The sequence below is a fragment of the Letharia columbiana genome (genome assembly GCF_014066305.1).
Source record: "Letharia columbiana isolate WasteWater2 chromosome Unknown Sc0000028_s0, whole genome shotgun sequence".
NCBI lineage: Eukaryota > Fungi > Ascomycota > Lecanoromycetes > Lecanorales > Parmeliaceae > Letharia > Letharia columbiana.
In genome coordinates, this window is record NW_023501070.1 from 66146 (window position 1) to 78698 (window position 12553).

A 12553-nucleotide genomic window follows, 5' to 3' on the forward strand; every position below is an offset into this window, starting at 1 on the left:
CTCTATAATAATACACTTATAATAGTATATAATATATATTCTCTTTATTTCTAATATCGATACTTGCTAGAATTAACGTACTTTTTAATAAAATAAGTTTTAATTAAAATTAAGAATAGCTTAATATTCGTAGATATTCGTATAAGCCCTTTAATTCTTTTATATATATTTACTAATTTATCTTTTTATAGTAATTAAAGTAAAAGAGATTAAGTTTAATAATTTATTATAATAAGTATTAAATATTAATAATAATAGCGATATTAAAGAGTTTCGATATAAGTTAATTAGACGGCGATTAAATTCTTAACTAAAATAAAAAACGAAGAATAAACTTAATTAAAATAAAAATACTAAGAGATTATAATAGCGAATAAATATGTTTATATCTAAAAAGAAGCTAATTAAAAAAGTAAAGAAAGTCGATATCTTAGCTATTAACTACGCTATAATTATTAAAAAGTATAAAATTAAATATATTAATATATCGTCGTTATAATAAAAATAAGCTTTTAAATAAATTAAATAAAATATAATAGATAAGCGATAAGTAATTTCTAGTTCTAATTATTATTCTAGTAGACTTATATTTTAATTAGTATATATAATAGAATAAGATAGGGCTGAGCTTGAAAACCTTGAATTTGTATATGCAGTCAATTATAAATTCGAGTTCGCTACGCTCTTTGATTAGACCGGCTAAGTCAGCCCGATAGCCCTTTCGAGCTCCCTTATCAAAAATTTGTATATAGAAGTTTTACACTTTGAAGTACTCAGCTTGCGATACATATAGTTACTTTATAATTCCTCAAATTGTAGAGCTCGCTTTGCGCTTTCTAACGCTGTAAAAATTATGAAGTTTGGCCTACTATTGGTGGATTAAATGGACATTCAAATATGGTAGTCATGGTAGTCACACCAGACGCGTCCGGGATCGGATAATAATCCTTCCACCTGTTTGTTATTCTTCCACCATTCTACCAATTCTACCAATTCTACCAATTCTATTAATTTCATTAATATGAATACAATCGTCTTCGGTACCCCTCGCTCAATTAGAGCCCCTTACTGACGCCCCCAGGCCACCCCTCGGCGAATCCGCTACTGCTGGCAATCGAGGCCGCAAGCGAGCCCAACAGCTACCTACTACTGCTCATAAACGCGTTAAAAGGCCCTCAAAAAGAGCCCGAACGGATACGTCCATCAGCAGCAGTGACACAACAGGCCTACTCTCCACGGTCTCACACCAGTCCACTCAGCCAGTGCAAGAGAAGTCACTACAGCAGGCAAATGCGGAGAACACTGCGGAGAAACCAAGCGACAACAAGGCCCCCAGCACCAAGAACAGGCTCAGCTCTCCAAGATCCCACGTCATATGCTCTCCACGATTCCACATCAAATCATCACTCAGCAAGCGGAGAACACCACTGTAACTTGGCCTGTCATCCCCACTACATTAAGGAGTAAGAGGAGGAACTACAACAGGCAAATGCGGAGAACACTGCGGAGAAACCAAGCGGCAACAAGGCCACCATCGTCAAGAACACGGCTCAGCTCTCCAAGATCCCACGTTATATCAGTCATCCACTCAGTCAGCTACTCAGCTAGCCACTCAGTCTAATACTCTACAAGAGGAGGAGCAAGAGGAGGAACTACAACAGGCAAATGCGGAGAACACTGCGGAGAACACTACGGAGAACACTGCGGAGAGATCAAGCGGCAACAAGGCCACCATCGTCAAGAACACGGCTCAGCTCTCTAAGATCCCACGTCATATGCTCTCCACGGTTCCATATCAAATTATCACTCAGCAAGCGGAGAACACCACTGCAACTTGGCCTGTTATCCCCACTGCATTGATATAGTATATTACTGCAATGACGTCATAAGAGGAGGATCTACTACGACGATCACAGCCAATTAGGCCTCTGCAGGAGGAACATCGGACGATATATATTTGGACGAATTGAAACCGTCCGATGTCTTGCTCTGACAGCTATTTCATTATTCGAAAGATTTCACTACGGCAGGAGATAATGTGGGATTCACATCACTAATTAGCATGTTGTCTCCATTTCTTTCCGATATTTCGATACTCTTTCTCTGTTTTTTATAGGTAATTATTACGAATTAATTCTTCACACTTAATATACCTTCCTAATTAGGCCTTAGCGCGCCTCTCTTCGTATATATATATTTATATATAGGTTAAAAACGTATAGTAAGCGATTAGAGTTCGATTTGACTTAGGGCTAGGGCTAAAATTCGATTTAACTTAGAAAAATTTAACTTTATAAATTTAATTCATAGGCCTTTACTTATAATATTATATAAAAAAAGCACGCGAGCGTAATTGCGAAGAAGTCTAAAGTTTTACTTATCGCGCGAATTATCGTATATATAAATAAAGACGAGAGCTTAAATTAGAAGAAAATAAATAATATCGAAGCTAAATAAAATATAAGTATTAAGAATAATTTTATTATACGCGCTGATAATTAAGTAAATTTTATTTTTTAAGCTATTTAAGAGCGTAATATAAAACTTAATAATAAGTATTATTATAGTTTAAATATAATAATATTTACGCGCTAGTTAATAAATATTAAGCTATTATAGAAATCTTAAAATATTAAATATAATTACGTCTAAAAGATAAAATTATAAATCTTTATTTATATATAATTAATCTAATATATAGTAATAAAAAGTCTACTATAAAAGCTATATTATCTAAATTAATATTTTAATCTTAATTACTATTATCGCTATTATACGAGTAGCGTAAAATTATCTCTTATTTAAATATATCTAATTCTTAATTCTAATTATTATTATAGATATTATTAATTTATTCTAGAATTATTAAATATACTTTTATATACTTTCTATATCTTATCTTTTTCTTATATATTATAAGAAGATAGCTTAAAGAAATATAGCTTATTATATTAAGCTATAATACTTTTAAGAGAATACTAAGAAATATATTAACTTTTTTAAATTAATAATTTAGTGAGAAGACTATAATTATAATACGTATAATTTTATACTAGATAGCGATATCGAAAATATATAATAGACGTATAAAATTATCGTCGACGATTTTAATTATAAAGTATTAGCGGATTTCGCATAGCTAATATTAAAGAAAGATAAGCTTTTCTTATTATTAGTAGATATAGCTCGCTTTCTTTTATATATATAGAGTAATAAAATATAATCGCATTTAATTCTATATCTTATTAATTTAGCGTAGTTATTAATTAGAATAATAATTAAAACAACTACTTCTAAATATAGAAATTCTAATCGAAATATTTTATATATATATTATATTATAATATAATTCTATAGATATATTATATCGTGATATATATCGCTAAGATCTTATATTATATTAGATATGAAATTCTATAAATCTTAATAACTTATATTATATTAGAGTATAATATAATAGATTAATATCTTATATTATATTATATCTTTTCGACTAGTAATTAGACTTATTTATATTAATTACTTTACTATAAAGATTTATCTAAAAATATCTTTATATTAAATTATATAGCTAATAAATTCTTAAGATAATAGATATTAAAATTCTTTAAAAATTTAAGATATACTTTAAGTCTTTAAAGATATAAGTATTTTCGATATTTCTATTATTATAATTAAGTTATAAAATTTACTTTATAATTTTCTAAATTTAATTCTTTTATTTATAACCTCTTTTTTTTATCGAGCTTAATCTTTTTATTAGATTAATTAATATAGAGAGTAGATAATTAATAATACTTAAATATATACTTTAATACTAAGTTTCTATCGCCGATCTTTATATTATTCTATACTTTTTATTAAATTATTATTTTATTAAGTTCGATATTATATAAATTCGCGGATTAAAGAGTATAATCTTTTTTAATTTTAAGCTTTATTAATAAGAATTCTTCTTTTATAATTATATACCTCCTCTTTTATAATAAGAATATATCTTTTATTTTATAGATTTTAAGCTTTAAAATAGAAGATTAAGTAATAATAGAATAAAGAGAAAGTGAAATTTCGATAAAATTAAATTAAGATAGAGTATTATAAAGATTAGAAGAGATTAAAAACTTTAAGACTTACTTTAACTTAATAGAAGAAAAGACTAGACGCTTAAATATTATAAAAAGTTATTAAGATTAGAAATATAAATATATTAATAAGCTTCGCGTAATTCTAAAGATATTAACTTTAATATTTAATATCTTAATTAAAGCTAGAATTAATATTAATACTTATTATTAATATAAGAAAGCGAAATAAATAAATCTTTAATTACGCGCTATAAAAATATCTATTATTTAGATATTCGTAGTTATTCTTAATACTTATATATCTCTTAGAGATCGTTATCGTTATTAACGATTAAGCTCGTATTATCGACTTTATAGATTAAATAAAATAATATCTTAGAAATTTTATTAATATCGTTTTAGAAATATTTCGAGTGAAGATAAGTAAGAAGAGCTTTATAACTAATTTACTCTTATAATTAAAAGATTATTATTAAATCTTTTATTAACTTTTAAATAAAGATAAGTTTATACTCGCTTAAATTATTAGTAATAATAAGTTATAGAAATTAAATATTAGAGAGCTCTTCGATAGATAATCTACTAAATTAATAAGAGTTTATTATTTTCTTAATTATTAAAAACTTCTAGATCTTCGTATATTCTATATTTAGTATTTTCGTAAATTCTCTTTTAAGCGCTCGCTTCTCTTACTTAATAAATATCTTATTAATTAATAAGAGTAATTTATTTAAGTTTTTAAGAAAGAAACTTAGATTTTAAACGATTATATAATTAGAAATAAATAATAACTAAATAATCTCGCTAATAATAATATTAATCTTTTTCTTCTACTATCTTATAGACTTTTTTTAAAAACTATTCTATTATAATTAACGCGAGAACTTCTCTTCTATAACTTTAAATATAGATAATAAAAAGCGAAGTTTTTTATAAATATTCTTACGATTCGCTAAAACGCCTAACTTCGCGATATTGAATTTAATATAAAAATTAATTTTAATAAGTAATATTATTATTAATATATTATTAGAAGAGAGTATAGATATTAATATAATAATATTAAATAATAGCGTAATAGAATAAATAAGATATAAGATAAAAGAAATTTAAATAAGATTATAGAATTCGAGTTAAATATTTAATAACTTAGAGTCGAACGCGGGCTATATAATAATTTCGATATATTCTTTATAGAAAAAATAGAATAATATATTATTTTAGAAGTTTAATAAAAATTAATCTATAACGTCTAAGTTCGCGATATTAAATTTAATATAAAAATTAAATTTAATAAGTATAGCTCTTATCTACTTTAAACGTAATTAATAAAATAATTATAAAAAGTATAATATAATAATAAATAAGTAAATAATTATAGAGAAATATATAATAGAGTAAGTAGTATATAAGAATTTAATTAAGACTTATAGTAAGATATAAATAGATAAAAAAATAGAAGAAAGATATAATATTTAATTTAAATCTTTAATAGTACTTATAAATGAATAAGTAATTACTTTTTAAACGATATTAATTAATTATTATATACTTATTAATAATAATTAATATTAAAGCGCGATATAGATAATAATATAAGTAAATAAATATTAAATAATAAATTATAAAGAGAAAATAGTAGAATATAATATTATAAGCGCTAATAACTAACGCGATAATTAACTATTTAGCTTCGATTCGATAGTTTATTAACTATTTAAATCGTCTATTTAACTTAAATATTTAATTATCTATATTAATCTTTTATTTAATCTAATATAATAAGATAAATAGAAGAAAATAAAATATCGACGTAATAAGATTAAATTCTTTATCGATATTAGTAGTCTTTCTATTAATAATATTTATAATAATATAAATAAAATTCTTAATTAAAAAGTATTACTAATCTCTAATTACTTTAATAAAAATAAAGTAATTACTACTTCTATTATATATATTTCTCTTAAAATAATATAAAAGAATATTATCTTCGAGAAGAAACGAATTTTAAAAGCGACTTAGACTTTTAATAGATATATTAAAGAGTATTACGAAGTAGATATTACTAATAATTAAAACGCTTAAAAACTTTTTAATTTAAAATTATCGCTTCGTTAGTATTAAGTACTTAATACTATCTTTTATATCGAATATAAAACTAAGAGTAAAGAGCTATTAGATAATATATTAATAAGTTATCTTTTCTCTAACTATATTAAAGAAAATAATATTAATTTAAAAACTCTTTAGACGAATATTATAAGATTTAATAAAATAATAATAATATTAATATTAATAACGATAAATCCTCTACTTCTTAATAAGAAAAATAGAATTACTTTAATAGTATATACTTTAAAATTATTAAAATAATATAAAACTCGAATTACGAGTTTATCTTAGTTAACGTTTATTTAGTTTAAATAATTTAAAAATAAATCTTATTTCTATAGCTTAATTATAAATATCTTTAATTACTTTAATTATCTTTAAGTATAATATTAATTTAATATTATAATTTATACTATCTAGAAGCTAGATTAGAGATTATATTAATAATTAAAGATTATAATTAAAAGAATTATAGATATTTAATAGAAGTTAGATATTAAATCTATTATTACTATTAATTAACTTAAATATATCGCTTATTTAATTTAGATACTAGATATAATAATAATATCGAAATTAAATAAGCGATATCTAAGCTATTTATATATTTATATTATTTATATTCTTAATATTATTATTCTTATTTCTAATATTATTATATATTTAAGATCGAACTATCTCTCTTCGTATATTTCGATTTAATATCTTATTATTTAAGCTATTCGAGTTATTTAATATTAAGTAATAATTATAAATCTTTTTATTTTTCTATAATAGTTATATTACTCTATTATCTACTTAAATATTCTATTATTTCTTTTAATTAATATCTAGATTTATAGAGCGAAAGAATCTTATTAAGATTATATTTATATCTATAAGATATTTAATAGAAATTAAAAAGCAAGATTTATTATTATTTTTAAAAGGTTATATTATTATATTATTATAATTTTTAAAAGAAATTATTAAGAAGTATTAGAGAGTTTCGTAATTTAAATACTCTTATTTAAATTACTACGAGTTTATTAATATTATCTAAGATTAATTAGATAAAAAAGAAAAATATATTAGATTAATAATAAGACTAACGATAGAAGAATTTATAAAAATAATTAATTTTTTAATATATTTATATATATTCTTCTCGAGAGTATTAATTAATTATTTTAAGATAATAAATTTAGAAATATCTTATATTAGCTTATCTAGATAATAATTATAAATACTATATTCTAGATATTAAAGCTAGTTATCTTTCTTATTATCTAGCTTTATAAAGTTTAATTATTATTATCTTATCTTATAATAATTCTTATTATTTTAATACTTAGAATTAGTTAGCTTTAGTCGATATTATTTAAAGAAATTAAGAATATTTAAAATTATTATTACTATTTAAAGCTTATAGGCTTTATTAAAGTATAAATCGTAGATAAGATTAGAAATATTATAATTTTAAATTATAATTTTCTTATATTATATAAGATACTTCGCTTTAGTCTAATTTTAGATAATTTAATTAATATTCTATAATATCTTTCTCTAATTCTCACTTAATATATAAATAATCTTTCTTATCTTATATAATAAAAGTTTAATAAATAAAATACCGCTATTAATAATTCTTATCTTCGCTATTTATTTAATTATTAATTTATTTAAAATTATTTATATATTATCGATATTTTACTTTAGCTTCTTATTCGATAGACTACGCGAGCGAGCTATTATATTCTCTATTCGCTTCTTAATCTTACGATATACTTTTTTTATTATTATCGATATAATAAGATTTATTTTTTACTATAACTACTTTATCGAGAGAATTATCGCTATTATATTTATAAAGAATTTAATTTATAATATAGCTAAGTATCTATATACGAATAATAGATAATACTTATATTTCTTCGCTAGTCTATTATAATATATTCGTTTCTTCTTATATAGTTTTTATATACTTATAAAGTTATTAATTATAATTTTAGATTACTTTATTTTATAGACGTTAATTAATATAAAAGTTAAGATAATATTTAATTTTATATTATAAAACTTATTAACGTAGATTTAGTTAATAGCGAAGTTATATTTAAATTTTTCTTTATCTTTAATTATAACTTTTATATAATTCTTATATAATTTAAAAATTATTATAATTAAGAATCTCTCTTATTTAGATTAAGCTTAACTATTAATTATATATTTAAATAATTTAATATTTATAAAGATTAAAGGCTTAGCGCTAACTTTATAATATCGAGCTAATCTATATATATAAAATACGCGAAGTTATATAATATCGCGGTTATCGAGATCTATAAATTTAGTAATTTCTATAAATTAATTTATTAAAGTCTTTACTAGAACGATAATAAGAAAGAATTTTATTTTAAATATTATTTAAGCTATATAGTTCGCTTCGTCTTTATATAAATAAGTAATATTAAATATCTTAATCGAAGAATATTAAAACTATTAATTCTTTTAAACGAATTATAATACGAGATATTTATCCGCGAAGAAAGACTTTTTAAAGGCTTTAATAATAGTAATATTCTAATATTCTTCGAGAATATTAAATTATAAAGTAAGTTATTATTTAAATATTTAACTTATTAATAATATTAGAGTTTAAAGAAATATTTATATTAATAAATTAAATAAAAGAATTAGATATATTTATTTTATTAAAGTTAAGCTTATTTATATTAATAGCTTCTTTATAGATAGTTAGTTAAAAATATCGCTATATTAAATCGTAGAGTTAATAAATCTTTAAAATAATAGAGATTAATATTTTTTATAAATTTAAGATATAATCTAAGTCTCTAAATATTCGAGTATTATTAATACTTATTATCAGGACCAGTATAGGTGCGATACTAGTATGGGTGAGGTAGAACTAGGATAATAAGGCTACCGAACTATGTATGTGGGCAGAAGGCATGATATGGTAGGGGATGCCTCCGCCAAGGCCCGCTAGCTATAGGGCTGAGGGCTGAGTACGCTCGTAACAGTACTCCCCCCTCTCAAAGAGCCATGGCCCTTATGGCTGGTAGACCGGAGATGTAGGCCCATTGCTTGCCTTATATCTCCAAACATCAATAGTCCTTCGAAAGAACCACCGCTCGCTGAAATCCATAAAAACAAAGACTTTTGGTGTGTGCTATGCCAGGTCAAATTAGTACCTTTCTCCGACGGCGACGGCGATAGCAATATCGCGTTCCGGAGATTCTACTAGCGCGTTATCGATAGTATTTTATTGTAGTATCAAGGGAATCCTAATTTGATGAGGATCTATGAAGAATTGAATGGATAATGATCGAAAAAGGATTTGCTATGCAATGGCCACCTGATATAATAGAGAAGAGATTGATAAAATGATGCAATCTAATTGGTCGATGCCTCCCGAACCGAACCGAGCCGCAGGCGCTAAAACTCTAAATCAATATTAAATGATTCTGGTGTGAGTTTCTCCATGGGGTGCCATATAGCCGATATCGATCGAGGCTATCAACGGCGACAGTGAGGTCTATAGGTGACGCACCATGGCTTCGGAGGACCTTCAGATATATGATAACAAGGGGAGCCTGCTTGGTGGGCCTGATATGAGGCTATTGTTGAGTAAGATGGGCCCGAGGAATCGGTTTGCGAATGTGAAGAAAATGAGGCCGTTTTAAAGACATCGGACGGTTTCAATTCGTTTAAAAACACGATGTCCGAGGATTTGCCGGCGCCCATGCTGATTTCGACTGCATTTGCAGGGCTGCTGCGTCCTTGACTGCATTCGCCTGCTGCGTTCTCATGACCATATCGTTCGTAGGTCTGATGCGTCCATATGGCCTATGTTTATCGTTCGCAGGCCTGGTGCGTCCTTGACTGTATTCGCCTGCTGCGTTCTCATGACTATATCGTTCGTAGGTCTGATGCGTCCACATGGCCTATGTATATCGTTCGTAGGTCTGGTATATCCGCATGGCCATGCTTATCGCCTATATTCCTCTGGATTAGGGCGAGGAATAATAGCATATTTGCCGCGTGGTTTGGCTGCCTCTTCGAGTCTCGCTTTGGCATATTGTTTGGCAAATACCTTTGCTTTCTTGTCTGCCAGCCGTTCGGCATACATCAGATCACGGTATTCTAATATAATGAGGTGTTCCTTCAGGTCTGGCAATGTCCACTTTCTTCCGTACATAGCATATTCGTCCAGGAGACGGAGGTTTGCCCTGTTCCTCAAGTCGATTATGAGATCTGGCTGAATGACATTGATCTGATATTCTTTATCGCCATACTTCTACATATATGCGGCATGTTTCATGAACTCTGTGTAATACTCGGAAAATGACTGACTATCACGTCTTCTGAAGGTTGAATAGTCATAAACATTCCTTTGTCGAATAACGTCTGCTGGAGTCTCATAAAGATCACTTAGTTGATTCAGGAGGTCGTCGACTGAGAGATAAGGATTTTTTGTAGTCTTTCGGCGTCTAGGTATCGTGTGCTCGACAGCGTTTCCCCCAAGACGCGATATAACGTAGTTTATCTAAAAAGCGTCGGTAGGGTAATAATTCTTATTAAGACTAAGTTTATCCATAATTCTTATTTTCTAGTCCTCAAATTTAGATCTATCAATGCCATTGAATATAGGTGGATCCGATAGTCTCGGGCTGAGTGGCTGTCTGACTGGCTGTGGCGAGATTGGTCGATATCGATGTCTTAGTGCTTCGAAATCTCGTGGTATAGGTGGAGGTAAGGACGGGGGTGGAGGAGCAGAGATGCCAGCCGAGTTTTGGGCCTGTATCTCCTCTTATTGACTTGGTGCCTCGCGATATCGCTGGTAAAGATCCTTAGTAGATAGAGATCGCTGCACACGTGGCATGCGGAGTGACGGCGAGTTGGGAGGTGAATATCTTCTATGTAGGTCGTCGTACGTAAGGTAGGGATGGCCGCGGTATGTAGGTGATCGGCGATGCGGAGGGAGGTATTTTGGTGTTGATGTAGGTGGATTTGAGTCGGAATTCATGATGTGTTGAATGTAGGTAATAACGGAGCGGAGAAGATAGGCGTAAAAATGGCGATTTTGGCTGGACTTCCCCGTCTTACTGTAGTTATCGAATAGTGTTTTTTCGAATGGTAGGAAGTCCGCCGGGGGTCTGTTGGCCGGTGATAGATTTTTTGCGGGGAACGGAGCGGAGAAGAATTTCTTGTATTCGATGTAGGGAACTCGTTTTTTGATGGATTGGGCTACCGTTGATAATGTAGGTTGTCTGATGTAGGTTCTTTCGAATGATGTAGGTGGTTTGTGATTTGTATGTGTGGTGGTGCTTCTGTATGGTAGAAATACCCAGCGTTTTCTTTATCAGGCTCGGTCGCTTGCTCCGAGCAAAAAGTGAAAAACCCGTCAGTTCTCTTCGCCGGGGGGTGTACGAAGGAGCCTTATTATAATGTCAGGACCAGCATAGGTACGATACCAGTATGGGTGAGGTAGATAGGATAATAAGGCTACCGAACTATGTATGTGGGCAGGAGGCATGATATGGTAGGGGATGCCTCCGCCAAGGCCCGCTAGCTATAGGGCTGAGGGCTGAGTAGGGTACGCTCGTAACACTTATATTATTACGATTAAGCTATAAGATTTACTTTATAATTTATTAAGTTATATTAAATTATTAAGATCTCTCTTTCTTATTAAGCTTTATCTTTCTATTATATTAATTAATATAAAAAATAAATAATTAATAATACTTAAATATATACTCTAATATTAAATCTTTATTATCGACCTTTATATTATTCTATATCTTTCTTTAACTTATAATCTTATTAATTTTAATATCGTAAGAGTTAATTAATCGAAGAGTATAATCTTATTTAATTAAGAGCTTTATTAATATAATATCTTCTATTATTAAACGCCTCTTCTTTTATAATAAAAGCGTATTATTATTTTTATAAGTTTTAAATATAATAACGTTATCTATTAGATTATTAACGAACTTCTTTTATAAAGAATAATAACGAATTTATAATTAAGAATTATTCTTATTTAAACTAATATTAATAAATTAAAAATCTATTTTATTTTCTTTATAGATATTAAGTAGATTAGATAATAAGATTAAAGGCGAAGCGATAGTAAAATAGAGAGAAAGCGGAGTTTTAATAAATTTAGATTAAGGCGAAATATTAATAAGTCTAAAAGAGATTAAAAATTTTAAGATTTATTTTTACTTAATAAAAGGAAAGGCTAAATACTTAAATATTTTATATCTATAAATCTAAAAAGTAAATTTTCATACGATTTTCGTCGGATTCGTACTATAAGTACGATTTAGTCTATTAAATAG

The 12553-nt window shown here is 26.9% G+C and overlaps 1 protein-coding gene across 1 annotated transcript; it reads right to left on the reverse strand.

The window, feature by feature from the left end:
* Window positions 1-10191: 10191 nt before the first annotated feature.
* Window positions 10192-10625, reverse strand: HO173_008114 (uncharacterized protein; the record flags this gene model as incomplete). Its single annotated transcript, XM_037310014.1, has 2 exons — window positions 10192-10500; window positions 10557-10625. The coding sequence occupies 2 exons, from the start codon at window positions 10623-10625 to the stop codon at window positions 10192-10194; spliced, it is 378 nt and encodes a 125-aa protein (XP_037162974.1).
* Window positions 10626-12553: the final 1928 nt, after the last annotated feature.